Source organism: Podarcis pityusensis (assembly GCF_964106645.2).
Source record: "Podarcis pityusensis genome assembly, chromosome: 15".
In the NCBI taxonomy this organism is placed as follows: Eukaryota; Metazoa; Chordata; class Lepidosauria; order Squamata; family Lacertidae; genus Podarcis; species Podarcis pityusensis.
The window spans coordinates 40,349,851-40,377,694 of NC_138040.1; the positions used below are offsets into that span (position 1 = coordinate 40,349,851).

Genomic DNA, 27,844 nt, shown 5'->3' on the forward strand with positions numbered 1-27,844 from the left:
ATCTCCATATAAATGAGAACTTGAGATGAATGCATTGTCCGTCTGTATTTTGATGGGTGAGAACAATTAACCTGCTTTAGAGCAGAACGTGCTCGATGTTCATCGCACCCGACATGTGCCCCTCCTGGAGTGTAAGTGCCAGGGAGATATATTCAGTAGTGTGCACAGTGAGGTGAAGTGGCTAACAAAGTCAGTCTGAATTATTCCCCCTTGTCAAAATATGCAAAATGTTCATCAATCCAACCCCATGCAGAGCTTGCTTGATTATTTGGGTATTGAAATGCATGGTAATCCTGTGAAACAATTTGGCCGCTAATTGGAGCAGCCTATTATATGTAATGTAGAAGGATATGCAGAAATAGCCTGTGCCCCCACACACCGCTTTGTACAGAGCTCCAATCATTAAGATAAATTGGCTCCCTTAGATTTGCTATTAGTCTTCATGAACTCATCGCTACACCTATTTACTTGCCTTGTGCATTTAAATGCCTCCTTCTCTGGTATAGGAGAGAAAATTCAGTACTTTCTGCTTGTCCCTGCTGCTTTCCAGTGCCTTGGGCATAGGGAAGATGTTGGGCAGGCCCAAGAGTATTTTATTCCTTCAGTGGAGGACAAAATAGTATTACTCCACATACAGAAACCAGCCATTGTTGTTTAGTCGTGTTCGACTCTCCATGACCCCATGAACCAGAGCATGCCTTGGAAACTCTCACTTACTTCTCAAAGCTTCTCCTTTTTTATGTCCATTGAGTTTTCTTGGCAAAATACTAGAGTGGTTTGCCAGTTCCTTCTCCAGCCAAACCTTTGACACTGGCTGCTTCCACCCAACCTGAGTGCCACAGACTAGCATAACTTTCTCCTACAAGGCTTCATAAGGATTTCTACCCCACATCACTTGCTGCCTTGAAGCGGTTGTCTCGCTGTGCCTAGTGCTAAGGCTGGCCTTGGAGAAATGCGAGAAAGGCATCATTTCAAAGTCGTATTTCACTTTCAGAAGCAGTGAATACTCCTGTATTGCTGGATATCATGAGTGGGGAAGAGTTGCTGCTGATTTCGGCCTTTCCATAACAGGCATAAATAATAGTACTGACTCCTAGGGGCAAGGCAGTTTTGCCCCCCTGAAAATATTTTATGAGGGGGCCATGCCCTCTCAATATTCAGAGGACATCGTGCAATGTCACGTTAGCCCCTCCCCCCAATCCTCTGGAGAAGCTGGTGCCTCTACCAATTCACCAGTATGAGAACAGAATGGTGGACTAGGGGAGCCATGGCCTGAGAGATCAGGCTCTTATTATGTTCTTTTTATTCTTACTTGTCTTCTCCACAGTTTAGGCCTATGGAGACTCACCTACAGTAGAAACAAAAGCAGAAACATCCAAAAATATATTCAGAGTGCAAAGAGAAATTTAGGACTTCCTTGGGTTTGATCTCTGACTGTCCCTCCCACAACTGTCATAAGGCCTCTGAAGAATATATCAATTGCCAGACAGCTTCCTGTAGAACAAGAAGATAGCATCATCATGTGTCTTCAGACCATTCTTGATTTCATCCTTGATATAGCAGGAAGGACCTATTTTGTATTGCACCAAGCAAAGAATATGAGTGTTTTCATGACATTGAGAGAGAAACCACCGTTTGAGTCAGAGAGAAGCAGAGCTGAAAGATCTTTATTTCTAGGTTTGCATGTTTTTATCTCTGGGGACCTGGTGAGGAGCAGTTGTTCTGTAAGTGCTGTTTTAGAAGCTGTTCTAGAAGTTTTTTTCTGGTCAACTTATATATTGATAAATAAACCCAAATATCACAAAAGGTTGCAAGTCTTCAGTAATCTCCCTTCCAAAACATGCCAAACTTAGTGTTGCTACTGGAACAACTCAATGCTCCAGGAAGTAGAGAGTACATGGCACCATAGACATAGACACTGCCTCCACTGGTGAGGACCAGATACTCCCAAACCAAACACATAAACTATGCTCCACCAACACAGAGGCTAATAACTTTACCTTCATAGGCAATTGTTATCAATTTCCCCCAAGTCCCAGAAAGAAAGAAAGAAAGAAAGAAAGAAAGAAAGAAAGAAAGAAAGAAAGAAAGAAAGAAGAGACAGGATAGTAGGTCAAAGACACACAACTTTATTACGATTTCAATCTGCCTTTCTTGAGTTCTTGTTTTCTGCTATTGCTCTTACACTATGGAACGCCCTTACCTGTGCTGTGCAAGAAGGTACAACAATTAGTTGATTCATGCATTTGTGAAAAATTATCTTTTTGCTCAGGCTTTCACTGGCCATAAGATCAGACCTTGTTTTATGTGTTTGAATCTTCTGATTTTCTCTTCTGATTTGCTTTTATATGTTCTTCTGCCCCTCCCTTTATATTGCTGTGTTATTGGTTTTAGGATGTGCTTTTGTTCTTGTTTTAAACGGTTTAATGACATATTATTTGTTACCTAGTATATGGCTTAGAGATGTTTGAAATATTAAGCATTTCACAAATGGTTTGAAATAAAATAGCTAGATTTGTGAAGGCCCATTTCTCTAGGCATCACGCTTTACACGTGAACATTGATGGAGGAGTATGTTGCATGGGTGGCGCTGTAGGTTAAACCACAGAGCCTAGGACTTGCTGATCAGAAGGTTGGTGGTTCGAATCCCCGTGATGGGGTGAGCTCCGTTGCTCGGTTCCTGATCCTGCCAACCTAGCAGTTTGAAAGCACGTCAAAGTGCAAGTAGATAAATAGGTACTGCTCCGGCGGGAAGGTAAACGGCATTTCCGTGCACTGCTCTGGTTTGCCAGAAGCGGCTTAGTCATGCTGGCCACATGACCCGGAAGCTGTATGCCGGCTCCCTTGGCCAATAAAGCGAGATGAGTGCCGCAACCCCAGAGTCGTCCGCGACTGGACCTAATGGTCAGGGGTCCCTTTACCTTTATGTTGCACAGGAACATAAAATATTGCCTTATACTGAACAGAGCATTGGTCTATCTAGCACCCTACTGACTACACAGACTGTCAGGGCTCTTCAGGATTTCAGGCAGGAGTCTGTTCCAGCCCTACCTGGAGGTGCCAGAGACTGAACCTGTTGCTTTTTGTGTGTAAAGTTGATCCTTTGCCACTAAAATACAGTCCTGTTTTCAGGCTACTCTGTGTGTTGTTGAAGATGGGAAGTAGGGAAGAACACTCAAATAAGCTCATATTATTAACTTAATTGGAAATATGACACACAGCTCAGTGTTGATAATGCCCAAACAGATGTCAAAGAAAGTATGAAAGAGAAAGAAAGAAAGAAAGAAAGAAAGAAAGAAACCTGTTTGTTGTACAAGAGTTCTCTCCTCATCTCCCTCTCCCTCTAAGAAAGCAAGTTTGAAGAATATTAGAGTAGCTGGAGACTGTTAGATCATGGCTGACTGGTTTGGAGATCGGTCAAGCATGCTGTCTCTTGTTGACGTGAGCTGCAGACATTTTCCCCTTAAGAGTTTTTTGTGCTTTCCACATGCAATTCATAGGGTAGTTTTGCTTTCCCCTGTAGGGTACTTCCTGCCTAGTCCTGTTCACACTTAAAATTCATTGCAGCAAGCAAATGACAACAGCAGTATCCAGAAACTACTTTGCACATAGAATCATTAATGTATATCAGATCAAATATAAGACTGATGAGTATTTGTTTATTGTTTAATTCTTGGTCACTTTGTGTTTAGTCAGATGCCACTGCCCTCTACTAACTGCCCTCATTAACTATATCCTATACCACAGTGGGAAAATGGGTGATCCCGCTTCTCTGTGGCCTTCAAGCTGAAAAAAATATCACTCTGTATGTTTTATACCTCCCCTCCCCCCCTCCACCCAAAGCCTAGCTTATTAGTTGCAATAAAATGCCCTAAAACCTTATTTCAGGCAATATTTAACAAAATTGCATTGTTTCAAGCTGATGTCAAAAATTAAGAGGCAGCAGAGGGTCTTGAAAATGGTTACGTATTATCCATTTTAGTGATAGTTTACAAGACCCGTGAAAGAAGACACCCTTGACCATCATTCAAGGCACCCCAGAGTGCCACAGCACACTGGTTGAAAACCACTATTTTACGACATTGCTTAAAGCACACAAGTGCATTTTCCTTCCATAACAGATGGGCTTGATGCTTTCAAAAGAAAATCAGACCATAGTTGCAGTCATATGCACACCTTTTTAAACATGAAGCAAAAACGAGGAATGGAAAACAAAGCATAAAATGTTATGGATGATGCCAAACTCATGAGCAGAGGCAGCTGAATTTAGGTCAAATGTTGTCATTTCAAGTATCACTCTGAAAATACTGGTTGCAATATATTAAACCACATGCATAAACTGTAGCAATCGCTGCCACATTGTTTTCTCCTCCCTCCCAGAAAGAACTCTGATGTGTTTTATAGTGATAGCAGGGACAAAAGTGGTTTGTGAGTAGGTCCATGGAGGGAAGCTCTTATGGGGAACCCTAGTGGAGCACCGAAAACCTAAGGCAGCAGGTATTTTGTGACTAGTTGTTAAGAGAAAATTGCACAGTGTTCAATTGGATTCATTTTATTGCTCACTCCAGCCCCCGTGGCATCATCATTCCTCCTAATAGCAAATGCTGACTGCCTAAAGGACTGAAGCTGGAACAGGGCCACTGAGAAACACAATGGTGGTAACCAGCATGCTCAGGGGGGATCCCAAGGTATACAAAAGGACAGCATACTGAACAAAAGCAAAATGGGACGCTCCACCTAGCATGCTTGGTAGCCTGGAGGAACTGTGGAATGTTGATGTGATGGGACGATGAGCTGCTTGTGTGTAAAATCCAAGTCCCTCAGAGTTTGGTCAAGTTTGCAAACCTCTGTCTGTAACGGAGCCCCTTAAACATGGCTCCGTCAGTCGCTGGCAGATTCCGACAGTGGTTGCTTTCGGAATCGCTTCCAACATAAAAGCTCCTTAACGGAAACACGTCTTCTGGACTCTCTGCATGACAGTTTCTGGCGAGGAGTGGGTGTCCCTACAGGAGGTCCTGAAACCTCCCCACTGTTTTCGCTGGAAGTGTCTCTGAGCCATCCCTCCAGCTCACTTTCCCTCAGCTCACCTCCTCTCCCCCTACTGGTTCCCTCTTCAGCTGCTGAGTCTCTCCCAACCTGTGTGAGCCCTTTCACCTCCCTTCCTTCCGATGGCAGTTCCCTGACATCCACCTCCCCTCCAGGGCCCCCTTCACCCCCTCCCGCCCCCTCCTCTATGGGCGGTGAGGAGGCAAAACCCCGGAATGAACTTCCTTCATCTTCCGATGTCTCGAACACTTCTCTCCACCTGTTGCGGTTCCTGGTCTCGAAGTACTCCTCCTCCTCAGAGTCCATCTCCCCTTCCCCTTCCGAGTCCGGGAATCCTTCCAACTCCTCCTCCTCATCGGTGGTCCCAAAGTATTCCCTCCGGAACCTCTCCACAGGCTGAGGTTTCCTTGGGAACCTTTGATGGAACGTTTCTATCAATACCTCGTCATTGATATCTTCTGCCATTACCCAAGTGTTTTCTGACTCCGGTTCTCCTTCCCACGCTACCAAATACTCCACCTGATCCCCCTTCCACCTGGCGTCGAGGATTTCTGCCACATGGCTGCTGCATTCCCTTTCTTCTATCACCGGTCCCCGAGTGGCCATCCCTTCTCGTCCCCCCTCATACGGTGACAGTAACGACCTGTGAAATACTGGGTGCAGTTTCATGTGGTTGGGTAACCGGAGCCTGAAAGCCACTGGGTTGACCTGTTGAATGACCTCAAAGGGACCCAATCTCCTGGGTCTTAATTTCTTACAACCTCCTTTGAACGGCAACCCTTGGGTTGACAGCCACACCCTATCTCCCACCCTTATGGTTTCACCTTCCCTTCGGTTCTTGTCTGCCTGCCTCTTGTATTCTTCCTTCGCCCTTTCTAAGTTGAGTTGGAGCTGACGATGGATTGCTTCCATTTCTTCTACAAAATGCTCGGCTGCCGGGACGCTCCATCTCTCCCCTTCTCCCCCTGGGAAAGCCCTGGGATGACACCCATAATTAGCCAAGAAGGGGCTCATCCCTGTGGACACATTCTCGGCATTGTTGTAGGCAAATTCCGCCAGTGCCAACTTTTCTACCCAGTCATTCTCTCTGTCATTGACATAACACCTCAGGTATTGCTGGAGGACACCGTTTGCTCTTTCCGCCTGCCCGTTGGTTTCAGGGTGCCGGGCAGTCGAAAAGTTGACCTCCACCTGCAGTAAGCTCATGAGCTTCCTCCAGAACCTGGAAGTAAATTGTTTTCCTCGGTCTGAGACCACCCTCAATGGCACCCTGTGCAACCTAAAAATGTGTTCTACAAATAACTTCGCTGTCTCTTCCGCCGTGACTGCATGCGAGCAGGCTACAAAGTGGCACATCTTTGTTAGCAGGTCTACCACCACCATGATGGCTGTTTTCCCCTTGGACTTCGGCAGATCAGTCATAAAATCTATTGACACTGCCTCCCAAGGTCGTTCTGGGGTTGGTAAGGGTTCTAATAGCCCCGCCGGCGCCCGCCTCTCCCCTTTGGCTCGCTGGCATTGCTCGCACCCTCTTACATACTCCCGTACATCTTCCCTCACCTTAGGCCACCAAAATTCCCTGGTGACCAACCACATGGTTTTGTGTTGTCCAAAATGCCCCGCCGTGGGGCTGTCGTGCAACTGCTTGAGTACCCTCCCCCTTAAGTCTCCTTCAGGGATATACAGTGCCCCTTTGTAATACAAAGCTCCATTTCTTTCCTCGAAACCCCCTGGTTCCTCTCCCTCACCCCTAAGACCTCTGAGCTTATTCTGGGCGTATTCATCATTCTCTGTTTCCTCTACCAGTTCTCTTTGTCCCACCAATGCCGCCCCACACACCCAGCGGTCCTCTGGGATGACATGTCTCTCTTCGGGTGCCCCCTCCCCTTCCAAATATTCAGGTTTGCGTGAGAGAGCGTCCGCCCTAACATTTTCTGGACCTGGCACATAACAAATTTCAAAGTGGAATTTGGAGAACTCCTGGGCCCATCTCACTTGCCGTTGGTTGAGCACTCGTGCCGTTCTCCAATACTCTAAGTTCTTGTGGTCCGTGCACACTTGCACCTTATGTTGTGCCCCAATTAATAAATGCCTCCATCTCCTGAACGCTTCATGAATGGCTAGTAGTTCTCGGTCATACACCGTGTAGTTCCTCTCAGATTTGTTCAGCTTTCGCGAAAAAAAGGCACACGGTCTCCACTCCGACTCCTCCTTGCCAGGCTGCAGAAGCACCGCCCCCACAGCCCGGTCTGATGCGTCCGTTTCCACTCGCATCGGTTTTTGTAAATCCACATGCAGGAGCTGTTCTTCCGAAGCGAACGCCCTTTTCAGCTCCTCAAAAGCTCGCTCCGCCTCCGCCGTCCAAACGAATTTCCTCTTACTGCTGAGACAGTCCGTAATGGGCGCCGTCAAGTGGGCAAAATTTCTGATGAACTTCCGATAGAAGTTTCCAAATCCAAGGAATCTTTGCACATCCTTCCTTGTTTTCGGTGTTTTCCATTCCAGTACCGCTTGGACCTTGCCAGGATCCATGGCCAATCCCTTGTCCGACAAGCGGTACCCCAGGAATTCCACCTCCTTGGCATGAAACTGACACTTCTCTAGCTTCACCCACAGCTGATTGGCTTGCAGTCTGCCCAACACTTCCCTGACGTCTTTTACATGCTGCTCCTCATTCTCTGAATATACTAACACGTCATCTAAGAAGGCCACACAATTCTTGTAAAGCAAAGGCCCCAGGACGTGGTTCATAAACGATTGAAAGCACGCGGAGCCTGCTTGTAAGCCGAAGGGCATAACTAAATATTCAAATGCCCCCAAAGGGGTGAACATGGTGGTTTTCCATTCATCCCCCTTCCTTATTCGTATCAGGTTGTACGCCCCCCTCAGGTCCAGTTTAGTAAAAATCTTTCCCTTCCTGACCCTTGTCAAAATGTCATCAATTCTGGGCATCGGGAAAGTCACTGGTTCTGACACTGCATTTAAGGCCCTGAAGTCCACTACAAGTCTAGGTTTGTCCGTGTTTTTTTTATCCACAAAAAACACTGGGCTGCCCCCCACCGCCCTGGACTCTCTGATGAACCCTCTCTTCAGGTTCTTGTCAATGAACTCCCTTAGCTCCTGCATCTCTCTGTCTGACATGGCGTACAGCTTGCCTACAGGGAGCTGTGCCCCAGGGAGTAAATTGATTTGACAGTCAAAGGGTCTATGTGGGGGTAGTTTGTTTGCCTCCCTCTCGCTGAAGACGTTGCTCAGGTCGGCGTATTGTTGGGGAACCTTCCCCTTCTCCGTTACTTCCGTCCCTGCTAGAGTGGCTCTGGCCCCTCCTTGAGCCTCCCGCTCTTTGCAGTGTTCTAGACAATGTGCTGACCCAAAGGAGACCACTCTCTGATGCCAGCCCACTAGCGGATCATGTAACGCTAGCCAGCTCATCCCCAAAATAATGGGAGCTCCTCCCAAGGTAGCCACATTAAACGCTATTAGCTCAGTGTGTCTTGCTACCCTCATTATCATTGGGACGGTCTGCTGGCTGACTTCTCCTCCCAGCAGCTCCCTTCCATCGATCGTGGTCACCTGCAAAGGGTTACTTAAAGGGATAGTCTGTATCTGGTGCTCAGCAGCAAACTCCTTACTCATGAAATTGCAGGAGCTGCCTGAGTCCAATAGCGCCTTTATCTTTAGTGGGTGTCCGTTAGGCAGCTCTAGTAACACCTCTATCACTAGGGCGGGTTTAGGAGGTTCCGGCGTGGGCACTTTCACTGCTCTTTGGCCTGGCTGCTGTGCCCAGACGGTGGCTGCCAGGCGTTGGCTTTTACTTGCTCCGGTACCTTTTCCTCCCTCTCCCCAACAGCTCCCGCCATTCCTTGCCATTCCTTTCTTTGGGGGCAGACTCTGGCAAAATGACCTGGCTGTTGGCAGAGATAACATTTCTTGGCGCCCTTCCCCTCCTTCTTCCGCTCTTCACTGGGCTTTGAAACTGCGCGCGCGCTGTTCCAATTTCCATCGGCTCTCCCGGCGGGAACGGTGGCTCTGGAATCTCTGGAATGCGAAGCTCCCTCCAACGTTCCCCCTTCCCTTCCCGCCTCTCCAAGGCTCTCGCCTCTTGGCGCGCTCCTATGGTCAGCGCTGATTTGGTCAGCTGGTCCATAGACTCCGCCCTGGGCGCCCGGGAAAGTTCGTCTTTCACAGCCGAAGAAAGCCCTTCTTCAAAGAGCATTTGAATGGGTTCCGCCGATAGATCCCACCCCAATTTATGGATCAACATGGTAAACTCAGTCCAGTACTCACGAACAGATCGGCTCCCCTGTTTGCACGCCATTAACTGTCTGCGTACCACTCCCTGCTCAATATCGCTGGAAAACATCAGATCCATGGCACGAAAAAACTTCCTCGTGTCCTTCAGGATGTCATTATTCGTTGCCATCAGGGGCCTCACCCAGTCTTTCGCCCCCTTTTTGAGATGCCCAATCACAAAAGCCACCCGCGATTCCTCGTCGGGAAAGTCATCAAACTGCAGATTAAGGGCATATTGCATCTCTGTCCTAAAGGCATGATAGTCCTTGGGCTCCCCCCCAAACTTCTGTACCAATCCTGGCAACTTTCTGGCGAGCGGGGTGGTTTTCCCCTTCTCTGCATCTTGAGCCCTCCTCTCCTCGAGCCTCGCCGTCTGCAGCGCTAGCTGGACCTCCAACGCCCGGTACCTTTCTTCCAGGCTTGGACCCGCTCCAGCTCCTGCTTCTCCGGTTCAGGCTGGGTTGCTCATGATGCCTTCTCCTGCACAAGCTGCTCACGGAGACTGTCGGAATGCTGTGATGGGACGATGAGCTGCTTGTGTGTAAAATCCAAGTCCCTCAGAGTTTGGTCAAGTTTGCAAACCTCTGTCTGTAACGGAGCCCCTTAAACATGGCTCCGTCAGTCGCTGGCAGATTCCGACAGTGGTTGCTTTCGGAATCGCTTCCAACATAAAAGCTCCTTAACGGAAACACGTCTTCTGGACTCTCTGCGTGACAGTTTCCGGCGAGGAGTGGGTGTCCCTACAGGAGGTCCTGAAACCTCCCCACTGTTTTCGCTGGAAGTGTCTCTGAGCCATCCCTCCAGCTCACTTTCCCTCAGCTCACCTCCTCTCCCCCTACTGGTTCCCTCTTCAGCTGCTGAGTCTCTCCCAACCTGTGTGAGCCCTTTCACCTCCCTTCCTTCCGATGGCAGTTCCCTGACAGTTGAGAATTAATGGAAAATAACACTGAAGTACCCAGGGGGTGGGGTCAGCTGGGAAGTTGTACTTCCTCCTTCCTACAATTTTGTTGAATTCCGACATAAAATGTATGTCTAGACCCCTCAGACTGTTGTGCAAATTGCTGCTTGGCTCTTATTCAGATGTTGCACTTCTCTGAATGTTGTGACACAGTCCCCAGCTATTGAAACATATCCAAATATGCATTCATTTATTTGATAGATTTGTAGCTCACCCTTCCTCCAAAATGGAGCACAAGGTGGCTTAGAGCAATGATGATAAAATGCCGCCATCATAATACAGTTGAACCTTTACTTACCACCGCCTCTTCTTATGGTCCTTCCAAGTTGTGACTGCGAGAAACCGGTGGGTTTGCTGTCATTCGCACATGTGTAGGAGCAGTAATCACCATTTGCACATGCGCAGAAGCTGACAATCGCCGCACACGCCTGTGCACAACGGCGCCTCTCCCAGCGACCTGTTTCAACCTCCGGACAGACCTCCAGAACAGATTATGGTCGCAAATAGAGGTTCCACTGTAAAACAATTCTTAAAACCAACAAATCACATTTCTTCTTGTGCCATGCCTAGAAAGCATGGGCCTGAGTGGTTTTTCCCTTGCTGTTTAGCAATAGAGCAGAACAAATGGCAATCTGGGGGGAAACCTGAATTGCCATTTGTTCTGATAGAGCACTAGAGAGCAGTTTTCCCCAGGCAAGGTAAAAGGTAAAGGACCCCTGGGCGGTTGGGTCCAGTCAAAGGTGACTATGGGGTGTGGCATTCATCTCACTTCAGGCCGAGTGAATGAGCGTTTGTCCACAGACAGCTTTTCTGGGTCATGTGGCCAGCATGACTAAACTGCTTCTGGCACAGTGGGACACTGCAAAGAGTGCTAGAGCGCACGGAAACGCCGTTTACCTTTCTGCTGCAGCAGTACCTATTTATCTCCCCACACTGATGTGCTTTCAAACTGCTAGGCTGGCAGAAGCTGGGACAGAGCAACGGGAGCTCACCCTGTTATTTAAACATGCATTTTGAAAAGATTAAACAAGGCTGGTGGAGGACATGAAAGAGAATGGAGTCTGGGATAAAATGTTTGAAAGTGGCCATCTCTTCTTCCTGCCTAGACATTCCTTATCTTTGTTGTCAGTTCCTCTGCCCTGGTTGTTAGTAATTTGAAGTTTTCACATTTAAACAATGGGATACAATATAAATGAAATAGTGCAGGCATTTTATCTCCTTGCGGAGGACACTCCTCCATTTGAAGAGCAGGCCCAGTTTAAAGACAATGTGTTGCATCCAATGTAGTGCTAGTCACTTAATAATATGCTTGTTCTGCTAGTGAAATGTTTTGCGCTGGTGGAATGCTGTTGTACAAGAGAATGCTTAAGCAGGTTGCTGGTAACTTTCAACTAGTGCAATTGTTGTGTTGGCAAAATTATGCAACATTAGAGCTCCAATGCAACATGAGAGCTCACCTGTCTGCTAGCACAAGAGCACCAATGGACAGAGTGTTAGTGTATAAGAGTTTATGCATGCAGAGAAAAGGACAAGAAAGGGTTAATTTAGGTGTGCTTGCCCTGCACCCGCAGCTGCTTAAGTGTGAGTCAGCAAATCCATGAGAGTAAGTCAGAGAGTGACTCAGCACAACATAAAGTATAAATACCCTTGTGTTTGTAGCAAGCCTTGGCCTCCACATCCTGGCTAAAACCTAATCTGTATTGGACCTTTTATTACTTTTGCTGTAAGCTGTCTGTTGGGCATTAACAACAGACTGAGGTGAGATTGCTTTATGCTACAACTGTATGTAACTGCTAAACTGAGAAAATGCATTATACTTTGGACTACCTTTCAGTAAAGGAAGTGACTTTTCCCAAACTTTTCCAATGTTTCTCTTTACAACCACATTCTGGGTTTTCCATTTGCACAATCTGCTGGTGTGTTAATTGGGCACTCTGCACATGCCCCAACACAGAGAACATGGAATGCAGACCAAAGTCCAGCAAAAGAGAGCGTCAAAACCTTGAAATTGCCCATCAGCAGTGAACACCTGGACAGCAATCGGGAAAGGTGCACAGGTCACTAGGTGGCTTTCCCTCAAGAACAGTCTTCGCCACTAGGGCGAGTTGTTTGGTTGGCATCCATCTTCCTCAGGAGACGATGGAGGAGTGCACCTTTGGGAGTGAAGTCAAACTGTTGGAAGGTTACAGCATCCACTGGGGCTGTAGAGACCAATATGGGAGAGACTTGTTTTGTTGCAGCTGAGGCTGATGAAGGCATCTGGTCGTGTGATGTATTGCATTTTTATTTGAGCCAGTGTGGTATAGTAGTTAGTGGGTTATACTAGGACCTGGGAGACCAAGGTCCAAATGTCTACTCAGCCATTAAACTTAACAGTTGGTCTTTTAGTTGAGAGGTGGTGACTGGCCCAACCTCAAAGGGTTGTTGTGGGGATGAAATGAGGAGTGGGAGAACCAGGGAGAACCACCTGAAGATCCTTGGAGGAAAGGTAGAATGTGAATGTAATAGATAAATAAACAATTACATATTATTTCTATATTTTAATCTATACATACGCTAATTTTATGCAAAACTCTATGCTCTTTTATCCTACTTATTTGAGGTATGTAAGTGGCCATTTAAAGGGGGGAAATCTGTGCCATAATGATTCAGTGAAAATTGCACACTACAATAATCCTGATATTAAGATTACCCTTTTCAACATTATAAATCTCATGCTGTTCTGATGTAAAGCAAATAAGTCTGAAACAAAGTACACAGGCTCAAATATTCAGGAGGAATTCCCTTCTTTAGTTCCAGAATCAGAGCAGAGCTGGTGAAGAAAGGGGAAGAGTGAGATTAAGAGACCGCTAAATGCATTTTAATAAATTCATCTTATAAATACAGGGGTTGGGGAGGTGAAAGAGGTCACTGTTAATTTAGAATGCTGAATATGCAAACTTGTGAGCAATCAAGAGAGAGTGCCCCCCCCGACACACACACACACACACACATTTGGAGGAGGAACAGCAGAAAGGTCAGTAGAAAGTCCTTGGAACCTATTTGTCAAAGCAGCCTTTGCTAGTGCTAAGGGGCATAGGAGATACACAGGTATTATATCAAGCACTAATTGGGGAGGGGGCTGGGGCATAACTGTGGGAGGGTATGAGGGCACCATTTACCTGCACCCTTCATGTTAACTACTTGAAGCATGTCTAGACGTTTGGAAAAGTATCTGCTTTTACATCAGTAGTGAGGAACCTATGACCTTCCAGATACTGTTGGACTCTCATGCAGCAATGGCCAATGGTCATGGTTGACGGGATCCATCAACATCTGAAGGGCCAGGGGTTCTCTATCCCTCAAGGGGCAATTAGTATAAAGAATCAAATGGCCTCTGTAGTCAAGTGAAAACCACTTATTCATATGCTGTTAGCATGAGTCACTAGAGTTGTCATGCTCCAGTCCATGACCCTGTCATAGAAATGTCTTTTCTAAGGGGGAAATGGACGTGGTAACAGTTTATGGAGCACCTATGTGCATAGAGTAGCTCACGCATAAATGTGCCCTTGCAGGTGCTGTGCTCAATGATCCATGTGGGAAGGGGGCAGTGCCAGCAGCACATAACATCAGGTGCAAGGGCACTGGCAAAGTCCTGCCACTTTCCTTCTCTATCTCCCCGACCACCTGAGAGTTGTTAGGAGACCCTACAATTATCAGAGTGGTTTACGAGTCAATTCCTCTTCCCGGGCAGTTCTGGGAACTGTAGCCCTGAAACGGGACTAGTGGGCCTCCTAACATCCTTAACAAACTCTAGTTCCCAGGGGGTCTTTGGGGAAAGCCATGGCTCTTTAAAGTGGTATGGTGCTGTTTTACATGGTGTAGTGCAAATGGAGTCACAGTAGGACAAATTTTGAGTACCACATCTGTGGAATGTTCTTCCTTTGGAGAGGGCTAACACTGCTGCTGTTATCATTCTGGTGCCTAGTTAAGACTCACTCTTTTGCCCACGTATTTTAAGCTTGATTATGGTTTGATCTGTTCTGCAGTCTTTAATTGCCTTTTTTTGTTTGTTTCCTTGTGTTTGTTTCATGTTTTGGTGGGTTATTTTTCTTTCATGTTCTGTACCTGCTGTGGTATCTGCATAGATGCAGAGCAGGATTTTTTAATGATGATACATTGGGATAAAGTCATGGGAAGACTGGAATGTAGACACCTTCTTTGTCACACACAAAATGAGCTACCCATGGAGAAGAAACTTTTTGTCTTTCTTTTTAATGCCAAGTTGCTTGGCAATTTTTGCCTGTCCTTCATTTGCTTGTGAGGGATAATGAAACATAAATACCTGGTATACTGTCGCTTCAAAGATAACAAAGCTGTAAATATTTCCCTGACCCCCTCCCAATTTTTCCTCCATGATCTTGCTTATAACTTTCTTGTTTTCTCTGCATTCTGTAAGTACATGCCCACAAGAATAAGTAATTTGTTCTATAGGAGAGAGATGGGGGGAGGGCGGAGAGAGAGACAATTGTTGTGAAATTTCCTTTGCCTGAAATTCTGGGCAGGCTTGCATTAATTTTCTGCTTGCTTGATCTCTGATATACAAAGTGTCCAGAGGACATGACTATAAGCGGGAAAGTTTGTCCTTGATTTTCTAATATTGGTTCTGTTGCCATTAAAAATAAATAAATCCTAGGGAATTAGAAAGTAGAAACTGTTGAAAAGATTGACAATAGTCATTTAAAGGGATCTGTTTCTAGAAAACAGCAGTGTGGAATCTCGGGCTTGAGAGCATAATTAGGCCCACTAGAATTTCCCATTTGAACATGTATGATGTCAGGTGTGGGGCAGGTGTGGACACAACTTGCAGCCAAAAGTGGGCTTTGGAGGCACCACCGATCAGCTGATTTTCAGTTCCTGTTTAGCCCTGTGAATTTGAAAGTGACACTGATCAAGGCACAGGACTTTGGAGGCATGAGTGATTTGCAGATCAGTGGCACAGTGCCTTTGCAAGGGCCAGTCATCACAACGACACTTGCAAAGGCATGGGGATTTGCAAGTGCCATCAGGCGGTTGTCAGCATTTGCACAGCGCTGTGCCTTTGCCCAAGCCACATGAGCAAAGGAAAGATAGTCACCTGACATCCTTGTGGCATCAGAATATTGACAATGGTTGGCCAAAGGGGCTGCATCAAGGCTGTGGTTTGATACAGTTTCCCACCCTTGTTATAAAATAATACTGTGTATTTTGTGTTAAGATCTTAGAGCCCTTTCTGAAAGTTGCTTACTGTTCACAACATTACACAGTACTCATCAAATACTCATTCCATTTGAAATGCATAGCTGAAATGATTTCTGCATTTGAGAGCCACCTGGACTCTTTTGAGACGATGTTTCCATGCTGGCAAGATATTAGCACATGAGAGGAGAGCAGTAGGCATCATCCTCCACATGTTTCGTCTGTGTGGAGGGTACATGTGTACAATTCTCTTATTGCCAATCACATCTGTGATCCATTGCACCTGATAATGCCATGGCCATGCACCCACCATCTTCCATGTTCAACATCTGTGAAAGGTGTACACACATGCACACATAGTGTACACACATGCACACATAGAAATTCTCTACACCACCCTTGATTAATCAAGATCCTCTTCTGTGGGGAGGAATTCTGTCCCAGTACATGCATAGGGATCCTTCTCATGTGTGCCAAAGCATGTCCCCAACACATGTGGCATTGCTAGCCCGCAGAGTCCTCCAACCACCTCTTGCAATTTTCTGAATGTGGAGGTCACTGGAACCCTTTTTGTGACCGGGAATCCTGGAAGATTCCTGTGTGTGTATACTCCATGTGCATAGATATAATGCAGGCATGCAAATGAGCACACACATGTCCCCTTGTGCATATACAGTTGTGCCACCTGTAAAGGGCTTAGATTCTTTATTGGTGTGGTAAATCTGGGCCTCAGTTATTAAACTTAGGCAATTTGTACAATCAAATGGCTCTTCCACTGAGCGATGGACCTCTCTTTATTTTACTGTACTGAAAAGAGTCATGTGCTGCTGTAAATAGTATGTTTAGTGCTTGAGCTACACCCACACCAGGTGTTGCTCCTGGAATCTCAGATTGCAGCCTTTTATTAATGTTGGTCAATGTACCAGATTTAGTCAGGACCACTGTCATTCATGCTTTGGTGATTTGCAGATTAAATTACTGTAATGGGGTACAATTGCTACATGGGACTGCTCTTGAAGTTCAAAAACTTCATTCAGTGCTGGATGTTGCCATTCACCAGTCGACAAGATCATGACAGCACTCTCATACATAACATATCTTAGAATTACTGCGTTGGCTGTCAGTTTCCAGGAGAAATCCAAATAATCGGTTCTGGTCCTTAAAGTCCTATCCGAACATGGACTCTGATGACCTAAGGAAACATCTTTTCCCCGTGTGAATCCTCCCCTTTCCCAAATAAGACCTTTGAGTTTATTCTGAAAGCTTCATCATATATGGAAACTAAACTGACCTCTGTAAGAGGCAGAGACTTTTTTGCTGCAGCCCCAAAGCTATTGGAAATCCCACCCCCCCACCCCAAGAATCTTCCTCCTTGGTTCCCCAACACAAGGTGTAGTATTCCTTCTCTCTCTCTCTCTCTCTCTCTCTCTCTCTCTCTCATATGCCTTTGATAGCTGAGTTATTAAGATATTTCTAATGATTACCCCCCCCATATCTGCTTTATTTGAAATAAGCAATATGAAATTTAGAGGGGGCAGGGCAGGCTCTGATGTTCTCTGTCACTTGGCTGTAATCACTCTGCCTTGGCTGTAATCACTAGGCCAGACACCCCACTTTACTATTTTAGGCATGTGACTTCTCTGCCTTTTGAATCATGCTAGTAGTTTTGTATAAATCCCCCAGCAAGAGTCATTTCCCCTACCATTTAAAACTGTGGGGTTGCCATCTCAGTGTGGGCACACAATGTTTACAAGTGCCAATGAGAGTGCTATCTGCACATCAGGAAAAGGTTCTCCCCTTGTGGAATGGATTAATGTGATTCTCATTTGCACCACCAGACACATTGGTTTTTCCACAGATAGGTGCTAGCTGGGCAATTATACTCCTGTAATTCTGTCTGAACAGTGTCCCACAGAGGCATTCAGGACAAGAAGAACACCCTTCTGTGTTCGCCATCATTATGTGCTTTACTGGGCTGACTGTTCTCTATTCAACAGAGAAGACATGCCATGGAGAAAATTGTCACATGAAAGAAAGGGGTGGATAGGATACATTTCCCCCGTTTTTGACTCAGTATAAAGGATATTGTGAATGATGCTTCAGTGTGCATTTTTCACAGGGGCTCTAGCTCCCTCAGAACTGCCCTATCTCCAAAGAGTGAGCAGGAGTGTATTTTTTCCAAGTTTGGGGGACAGGGCATTTCAGTCTACATCTATGTCAATATATTATTTTATTATATATTATATTAGTAATAAAAACATTATTTTTGTTAACTTAGTTTGTTATTTTAAGACATTTATATGCCACCTTTCTGAACAACAAAAATCCACTGCCACTATAGCATAATAAAATAACTCCATCCTTGAAACTCCCAAAGAACAGTGAAATAACAAATTATACTTACTTCATTATACTTACTTAGCATACTTCGTTAAATCATCAGTAAAAATCCCTACAGCTGTATTGCCTATCTAAAAGCCACCTGAAATGGACAGGTTTTCACAGCTTTCTGAAAATATTGGAGTATGGTGAACTGCCAGCTGCCAGCAGGATAGAAGTTCCAGATGTGTGGAGCCACCACAGAAAAACAATCCTCTTTTATCCAGCCTAGTGCTATTTTTCTAGAAAAAGAGGGGCCAGAACTCACCATGAGCACCTCTCTTGTTCTGTTAGAACGGCAATGGCACACACCTGAGAGATGCCGGAACTGAATTCTGGTGAGTTCCGGCTGGGGGGAAAAAGCCCTGATCCAGCTCATTTCCCAAAGTCTGCAACACGATGTGCATGGTCCCACTTCTCTTGGCATCACAACAATCCAACAAAAATTAGGTTTGGCTGAGAGATAGTGACTAGTAAGTTTGCTTGTTTTTATCATCATCATCATCACCATCACATCATCATCATCTGTGGTCAGTTGGGAAGTTGAAGCGGGGTTTTTCTATTTCTGGGTCTAACTTAGGGATAGCTGAGGAGCTTGACCATTGCAAAAAGACCTGATTTTCACCTCCTGGGCTAATGTGAAGAAGAAAACTAAGGCTGCAATCCAATCCCACTATGTGCCAGACTGAGTCAACATCACTCCCTCAGTGTGGAATTCCCTCCTTTCCCCACTGAATGTGTAGACAGGCAGAAGTTCTGGAAAAGAACAACACATTTGAATAAGTTGCAGAAATCCTAGGTTTGCCATGAGTTATGACCAACACAATCAGCGGAGGGGCATTATATCTTGGCAGCACAGGCTTGTGACTTTAAGAAATCATTTCAATCTTTTGCTCTCCATGTACAGGGCTCCTGCAGAACTTTTTTTCAAAAAGCATTTAAAACCCTATAAGGGAGTCATTCATTTCTGAGTAGCCCTCTTGCGTGCCATAAATTTTGAGCAGATCTAATGAAAAGCCAATATTTAATACAAGACAAAGACTTATTTCACTCATTCCCCAATGCCTCCATTTGTCACTGTGGCAGCAACATTATCAAATGTTCATATTAAATACTATGTGTATTTATTGTGAGTAATGGATGGATCAGGTTGCCATCTTTATGATCACTGCACAGAAAACAACAACAGCTCTACCTTCTCCTTCATTGTCATAATTCTTTCTTGACAGAAGTGGTGTGCTTTGGTTTCCAAATGCTATGTGGACATATATTTGAAAGGCCATCTCCAGCAAACAGCTGGCATTTGATGTAATGATCAGATAAAACAAACATGGCAGAATCTTTTCCTGTGATGATTTATTAAGGGAGGGGGTAACCCCATATTGCATCCCCTCAAATTGCAATAGACATTTCCTATAAATACAGCGCAAATACAGTGTATATCTGGTTCATGCTAGTTTCTTACATAATCATGTGGCACAAATAATTGAAGGAACACCTGACCATTCAGTGAAATTCCACGTGGTGAAGGTATCCCATAATTGGTTCAAAACATGAAGAACTGTGTAGGAGCTGAGGTGTTGGACATGACATAGGTGGGAAACGGTTTCTGAATCCCCCCAGCCACCTCACCTAGAGGGAAAGTATTGGCTCCTCACCATCTCTCAAGCCCAACTGACCTCACAGGTTTATGAGGCTAAAGATGGTTGGTAAACAATGTATGCCTCAATGTCAGAACAGCAGTCTAAAAAGTACCATGCTCAGGTTCCTCATTGGGTTTGAGCAAAAACTGCTTGGTCTGCTTGTTTTGAGTTTGCTCAGCACACACACACACACACCCTTAAATTTTAAGTGATTTTCTTAACTCTTTTGCCCACTTTAGCTGTAATATTTATGTTAAATAGCCAGTTTTGAGTTTTCAGCTTTGTTGTCATCAGTCTATATACTATAATGTGTTGTTCATATAAACTGCTTAGAGGTTTATCTTGATTAAGTATTATAAAATTGTTAATATGAATTCTGTTTCCAGTTCTAAATAGAAGTCATTTCTAAATACGTCATATTCACATTAGCTACATTCATTGCAACTGGACTCTCCTTTTTATAATAAAATTGACCCTCAAATCTAAAACAAATTGCTTCAAATAGAATATCCAAGCTGCCAATCAAAAATTCACAGAAGGGTCAATATTTGTTCTCTGCTCTAAAATGTGTCCTATAATATACCAAGCTCCTTCATGGAGAATATACACACATAAGGCATTATAATCTGTTGTAACAAGCTTTGAGTGTCCCTCAACAGTATTCTACTGCAGTATTCTACCACTTTTACAAGGTGCTCTATTAAATATAAGAGACTGGATTTAACATAAAATCCTAAAAAAGAATTCATGAAATAGAACTAAAGGTTCCAAGATGGGTATTCCTGGGAGAGGAAATTCTTTGTGATAATTAATTAATTGAATTGAATTTATATACTGCCCTTCACCCAAGGATCACAGGGTGGTTTACAGTATAATAACACAAAGTGTATAAAACACTGTTGCATATTCTCTAACCCTAACCATTGGGCATGCTGACTGTGGTTCTTCCCTTATAATTCAGCAGCATCTGAAGGGCTACCAGTCACCAGTTCCTGCTGTAGCCTCAGTTTTACTCTGAAATAAAAGATTTATTAGCCCAGGGAGTTGCCTTGTGCTGTGTCAGACCATGGCTCCATCTGGGTTTCAGACAGCTCTTCCTGGAAATGATGGGGATTGAATTTTGGACTTTCCATATACAAAACAGATACCCTGCCAATGAGATATGTCCCTTCCCCTATAGGAATTTTGGTTCCTAAATTCCTCCTACCAAATACCTAAATTTTTAATCCCTCCAGCTGAGGTTTATGCAAATATCCTCAAGACATTTCTTTCAAGTATCCAATCATTAAAGGCTGTAACATTAACATCATTCAGCAGGAAGAACTACAGAGGTGAAGACTTCACAAGTTAATGCCAGCTAATTAATCCAGCCCATTAGACCCAAACTCTCCATGAACATTTGAAGTGCTTTTCTAATGGAACAAGCTCCTCAGTTAATAAAGTAAAGCTTGCTTCAGAGGAACGGATAGAAGCACATCTGCTGATTTATTTCCCTATCTGAACCAGGTTCCCTGCATTTGACAATACATAAGGATGTAGGGAGAAATCAGACTGTTCTGCTTGATTATTTAAATGTATTTTTTTTAAGGGGGGCAAGCTGACACTGTTGTCTGTCTCTATCAGTGACATGAAAAAATATTTTCAAATTAAGTTACATTCGCTCCACCACATTAAATAAATGAGCCATATATTTAACTGGATATTATTAGATGTGATGAAAACTGTGGGCATATAATTTGTTTAGAAGAGACTAAATGCAGATAATATGAATAACAATGCTGTCTGGTGATAAATAGCACGCCACCTCATTTTTTAAAAAACAACAACACAGATTTATTTTTGTAATATGTATACAGATACCAGATCAAGAAAAACAAGTTAAGAAAACATCAAGAACAACGGAAGGCTCCCCTTTGTGTTGCCACCCCATTCCTTGAAGCGTGCAACTCAGCTTACTCTTATGAGAAGCCTTTCAAAATGTACACGGCAAACAGAATTGTTTCAGCAATGTCAACATTTCCACAAAGCAACGTGTGGAGGGTGAACGACTGGCACCTCCCTACAGTGGTGTTGCATTGTTTGCTGGTGCCTGGGGCACGCTTGCACCAGGCAGGGGCATGTCGCAGAGGATATACAGAACTCACCGTGCCAGCCCAGCCCTCACTGCTGCTGCTGCTAGTGGAGGGTTCATGGAGCCCATGCACCAGCCCAGCTCTCACCACCAGAGCCAGGTGGGGTGGCACTGTACCATCTGCCCACCTGTGCAGTGAGGAGCCCAGCCAGCCCCTTGATGGCCAAATCCCCTTGACACTGGGCGGACAGCCATTCAGCAAGGGAGCCGGGGGCGAGGTAGTGAGGCCAGGCTGGGCCAGTTTCTGGAGCCCAGAGACCCCATGGGGCAGGCAGGCAGGGATGGGGATCACTGTATGGGGGGTGCCTGGTTTGTGCTCTCTGAAAATCATGGCCCCAGCCATGGCTGTCAACCCTTAATTTATATTATTTTATTTTATTACATTTGTATCCCATTGTGGCGATCACACAGGGTCCCCGGACGTTTCAGTGTGCCACCACTTTATTTCTCGCTGCCACCACCCAGGCCCTACCTGGTACAATACTGAGTCCAGACAGGGTTAAATTGGAACATAAACTTCTGTTTATTTATTGCCGTTTAACAAGCGTGAGGTTTCATAAACAGTATCGGTCAATTACAGTCATGGGGTGCCTATCCAGACCTATAACTTCCGCTACCTGCTCTCACTCACTAAACCACCTCTCAGATATTTACTTGTCTTCCTAGTTCCTAACTGTTCCTGACTCAGCTTATTTCGCTACACTAACTCAACCTCCCCACAGACTCTATCCCAATTCATTCCCACTACACCCAACTCCCCACGAACTCTACCCTTCGCCCCTCCCAGAGCTGGTTTTATAGTCCCCCTGACTCCACCCCCCTAGGTTCTGATTGGCTAACTTGTTTAACTATTTCACCTCCAGCACTCTCATATGTTAACGTCACACCCGCCTTTCCTCCAAGGAGCTCAAAATGGCATACATGATTCTCTTCCTCCCATTTTATATTCACAGCAACTTTGTGAGCTACATTAGGCTGAGTGTCACCCATTGAGCTTTGTGGGATTTTGAACCTCGGTGTCCCTGGTCCTAGTTTGAGGCCAGTGGCTATGCCCCCCCCCCACTATGCCCCTGCTTCCCTACTGAACTGTAGGTGGGCAAGAGCTACAAAATAAGAAAGTTAAAGAGAAGTGCAGGTGTTATGATGCAATGGTTAAAGGTAAAGGTAAAGAGACCCCTGACCATTAGGTCCAGTCGTGACTGACTCTGGGGTTGCGGCGCTTATCTCGCTTTACTGGCCGAGGGAGCCGGCGTACAGCTTCCGGGTTATATGGCCAGCATGACTAAGCCGCTTCTGGTGAACCAGAGCAGCGCATGGAAACGCCGTTTACCTTCCCGCCGGAGTGGTACCTATTTATCTACTTGCACTTTGACATGCTTTCAAACTGCTAGGTTGGCAGGAGCAGGGACTGAGCAACGGGAGCTCACCCCGTCGCGGGGATTCAAACCGCCGACCTTCAGATCGGCAAGTCCTAGGCTCTGTGGTTTAACCCACAGCGCCACCCGCATCCCAATGCAATGGTTACCTGTCCATTATTGGAAAGAGTAGGGTGAAGTGGTTAGTGTGTCAAACTAGGACCAGGGACACCGAGGTTCAAAATCCCATTAAGCTCATGGGGTGACACTCAGCCTAACGTACCTCACAAAGTTGTTGTGACTATAAAATGGGAGGGAGAAAATTATGTATGCCATTTTGAGCTCCTTGGAGGAAAGGCGGGATACAAATGTAATAAAATAAATAAATATAAATTAAGGGGTTGACAGTCATGGCTGGGACCTGAGTAGCTTTATGTTGTCACCATCCTTAAATTTCTCAAATCGTTACCTTTTAAAGGCTACTTAACCTAGTGGCTGTTAACAGATTTTGGTGCTGCAACTTCCATATGTTAGGTCAGGCATAGGCAAACTCCGGCCCTCCAGATTTTTGGGACTACAATTCCCATCATCCCTGACCACTGGTCCTGTTAGCTAGGAATGATGGGAATTGTAGTCCCAAACATCTGGAGGGCCGGGGTTTGCCTATGCCTGTGTTAGGTGCACAGGAAGCCATCTTATACTGAGTCAGACCACTGGTCCATCTAGTACAGTATTGTCTGCACTGACTGGCAGAAACCCTAGGGTTTCTGAGAGGAACCTTCCTTCTTCCTACGACATCCTTACAATGTGTGTTGAGGGTGGGTGGGTGTCAATGAATGAAATAGAAAAATTGAAGCCTCTTTAACCAGGGGAGACAACTTCTGGGAACTTAGGGGACAGGTTTCCAAACAGCCCTAGAGAAATATTTCCTTTTGTCTGTCAGCTTCACTGGACCCCAAGTATTATGGGAGAGGAAGGGAAACTTATCAATCTCCACTTTGGATGATACCTTCTAGCGGAAAAATTCTTCTGATAAGGTAGCAGGGCATTCTCTGAACTCTTAGAGTTCCTCTCTGTGCCATGGCACAGAGTTTTTCTAACTTTTTGCCTTCCCAGCAGGAAATAAGTAACTCTTAAAACTTTCAAACCTCATTTTGAACTAGTTTTCTCTCTTCCTACTGAAAAGCAACCTTGATCAGAGAAGCAAAACATCCCAGGCTAGAGCTGAGGGGACAGTTTGGAAAAGTACTGAAAATATGGTTGAGAGGGTAATGGTGTTTGTGGGCCGTTTAGAGATAATGTTGTAATTCAGAAGCTTTTAACTCCTGTTTGGAGAAAAGAAACAAAGCCGTGATGTGCACTGGACCCCATCTGGTTAATGTCCTGTACGTTATTACTGTAAAAAAACAAACAAACAAACCCACACAAAAACAGCCCACCAGGGCCTCCATCTCTAAACTAAACAGAACACAAAACAATGGTTTATAGTATCATAAAGAGCCTACTTTAAAGCTTGAGGGTGGAGGCTTTGTATAATCTGGTGGGAATCCCATTGCCTCTGAGGGGATTTTATTTCAGTATTTATCTTGGCTATCCTATCAATACTTCCAGAATGCATTGACTGTTGCCTCCCTGCCATTCAACCATTGTGTAAAATTATGACATTTCAAGCTGAAGAAATCCTAGTATAAAATTCTAGGAGTCTTCCTTACCTCCTAATGGAGACAGGAAAGGGTAACTAAGACTTTGAAGATAGTAAATTATTTCATTCATATTTGTTGCCTCATAAAAGTCACTTTACGTTGCTTCAAGGTCATCTGTACATTGTCGATTTAAGATAATTGCTTACACACTCTTCTCTTTCTCATCTGACTTTTTGGGACCACATGTGTGACAGTGTGCACTCAGCCTTGTATTATCCCCATGGTTCTCTGGACTGGGGTCCGTATTCAATTTGTGTGTGCGCACACACACCAGAGGTACACTTAAGAAAATACAGAAGCACCAACTTCTGACTTACTCCAATTTTCCACAAATTAGTCCTCTGTCTCCTAGTCTTTCATGGGGGTGGGGGGTAAGATTTGTTCCTTTTGTTCTCGCTATTGAATAAATGCCTTAAAACATTTTATTCTACTGTATTTTATTATACATATTTGGTTTTCAGTGATTGACGAGCCTTATGGTATTTTATATATTTGCAAATCACTTAGATACTTTGTTTGTAGAAAGTGATGAATAAATGCTAATAATAATGTCACAAGCCTCCTCTGGCTTTCCATGGCACAGCTAGGGATGTCATAGAATCTCATAAGAAATTAAAACGGGAGCAGAAATTCCCACAAGTTACATGTTCATCAGGAATAGAAATCTCAAAAGCAGGCAGTATTTGCTATATTTTTTTTTTAGTCCACAAATGGTTCCTAAATAGTTACGTTATTTTCTCTATTGTTTTTGATGTTTCCCTTCCGTTGAAATGTATTTAAATTGATTGTATTATTAATTATGTTAGTTTCAGCCAAAGCAGATAGTGAAACAAATAATGCAGGTTTTAGTGGAGGCAGAACCAGAGCACAATAGAAACAGTGATGAATGTGTTGAACACAGGTTAAGACAGAAATTGCTGCCTCCTTGGATCCCTAGCTCCATCCCATACTGCCTTTTCATTGCTAAAAGAAAAAAGAAAAATATGTGTTATTCTGTAATGATGCTGACATGCCTGTTTTTCCCCCCCTCTCTCTCTAGGTCCCTCACCATATGAAAACCTTGCCCTATTACAGCTACGACCAACCGGTGATTGGATATTGCCAGGCCCACAAACCCCTCCATGTAAATAAGGGATATGACACAATCTCCCGGGACCAGGCTGAAGCCACCAACTTGGAGTTGAGTCGAGACCACAGCTTCATTGCTACAATTGCACGTTCGGCTGCTCCAGCTATTTACATTGAGAGAATACCAAACTGATGGAATCTCTTTCCTGAGAATCAAGAGAGGGTGTGTATGGGAGGCTTCTTTTTTCTGGGGAGGGGGGAACCTTCGGGTGAAGAGGAACAAGGAGCAAGGAGAAGAAGACAACTCACCATTCCAGTTACAAATGTTTTGATGCAAACAACAGGAAAGGGGAACAAAATAAATAAATAAATGACACGTTGCTTGAGGACTGCCGTATAAGGAAATTCAGTCTAGTGACACTATAGTAACGACTGGAGAACTTGAGAATTTCCTTTGGCTTTAAACTGTCGAACTTCTTGGTGTACATATCAAAGAAAGATTGCTGAGTTCTTATATAAAAATGCGAGCGAGCGAGAGAATTAGATTTCACTCTAGCAACATAAAGGGATGGATTAAAAGTTCTGTTTGTATATTTGATTTTTCTACACTGCACGGTTCCTTCAAAGGAGAACCAGAGGTACCAATTAGGGGTGGGACGGGGGAGAACATAGAATGGAATATGAGATATTGTTTATTGTTTATTACTCTTAGAAGTAACAGAAGGTTTCTTTATTTTTCCATTTGGGGTGGGAGGGAGGAGAATAAACCAAACTGAGTCCCGTTTTCCTTTTCTTTTTTCCCCCTTGAGGGAGTGGAAGGTCAGTGTTATGATTTCAGATTCCAAACATGGTTATGTTGAACCAAATGGACATTGGCAATTCCTGAAAAAAGAACCAAGAGGCAAAAACAGACAAACCTCGGGGTGCATGTACATTTAAAACACATGCTGTACATTATAGGGAAAGGGTGACTTTTAATTTTTTCCTATCTTCATTGTGCTTCATTGTTGACACTACAATTATGTTTAGGGCTCTATAAAAAAAAGAAAGAAAGAGGGAGCAGTTATTGATGACATGAGAGCTCACACTTGAACAGGACAGCTGTGCTGAATGCAGGGGGGTGAGGGGACTTTGGGTATGGAAATATTCATTATATACCTGGAAATTGTGGTGGGCGGGCTGAAAATTTGATGGCTGATGTGATTTAAGAAACAAACAAATGGGAGGATGTGTAACACTGTTTGATTTATTTTTAATTAATTATTCTGATCAGTTAGCTTTTGTGTAGTTTTTATCAATAAAACGACAAAAAAAGTGGTGGGGGAAATAAACATAATATTTTGTGGTTGGGAAGCCACAGCTAAATGGATGATTCAGTGTTTTCTTTAGCTGTTTTATATTGTGACTTCTACAGTCTCTTGAGATGATACAAAGATTTAGACAGATGGGGAAAAAATGTGATGATGTTTCAGGATCCATGGGCAGAATTTGGCCAAGGGTGGTGGCAGCTATTGTTATTGTTACCATTGCAGTTGTTTTCAGTGGGAGTAAGTTAAACACATGCTTAATGCTTCTAATGAGACCAATGAGAGATCAAAGCTTTGGGATGGATTGTGTTCTTATTTCTTCTTCATTCCCTGCCCCCTCAATGGAACCCCAATCTTATTTCATTATGCAGGCAAGAAAAGTAAAAAAAAGCTGGCTGGATAACTTGTGGAAGCATGTGGTGGAAGCTTTTCAAATCATGCTGACGAAAGTCAAACACTTATTTGGGCAACCCAAGAGGTTTAAAGTCAAACCCCTTAAGTATGATCACTGACTTTCACAAGAACGAGTACCAGCCCGGGATTGGTTGGATTAAGGTTGCATCATTGTTCACACTTCCCTAGTTTAACTCACAAACAGTACAGAATTTTACAATTGCACATTGACTATTTAAGGAGAACCAGAAATGGCTGGGATAGAGAAGAAACCTGTACTAGAATAATTGACACTATCAGCCAGTCCTAGATTGGGCATTGATGTTAATTATTAGCACTCTAAGCCAGCAG

At 44.4% G+C, this 27,844-nt stretch overlaps 1 protein-coding gene across 4 annotated transcripts in view; it reads left to right on the forward strand.

Moving 5' to 3' along the window:
* LRRTM4 (leucine rich repeat transmembrane neuronal 4) overlaps positions 1-27,013 on the forward strand; it is a 430,913-nt gene extending 403,900 nt beyond the window's left edge. For 2 of the 4 annotated variants that reach the window (XM_080982455.1, XM_080982456.1), the window contains one exon: positions 25,765-27,013. In XM_080982455.1, coding sequence (XP_080838581.1) covers positions 25,765-25,986 — 222 coding nt within the window. In that variant the 3' untranslated portion in view covers positions 25,987-27,013. The remainder of the gene's footprint in view (positions 1-25,764) is intronic. The other 2 variants (XR_013979719.1, XM_080982457.1) reach the window with 2 other exon arrangements.
* Positions 27,014-27,844: the final 831 nt, after the last annotated feature.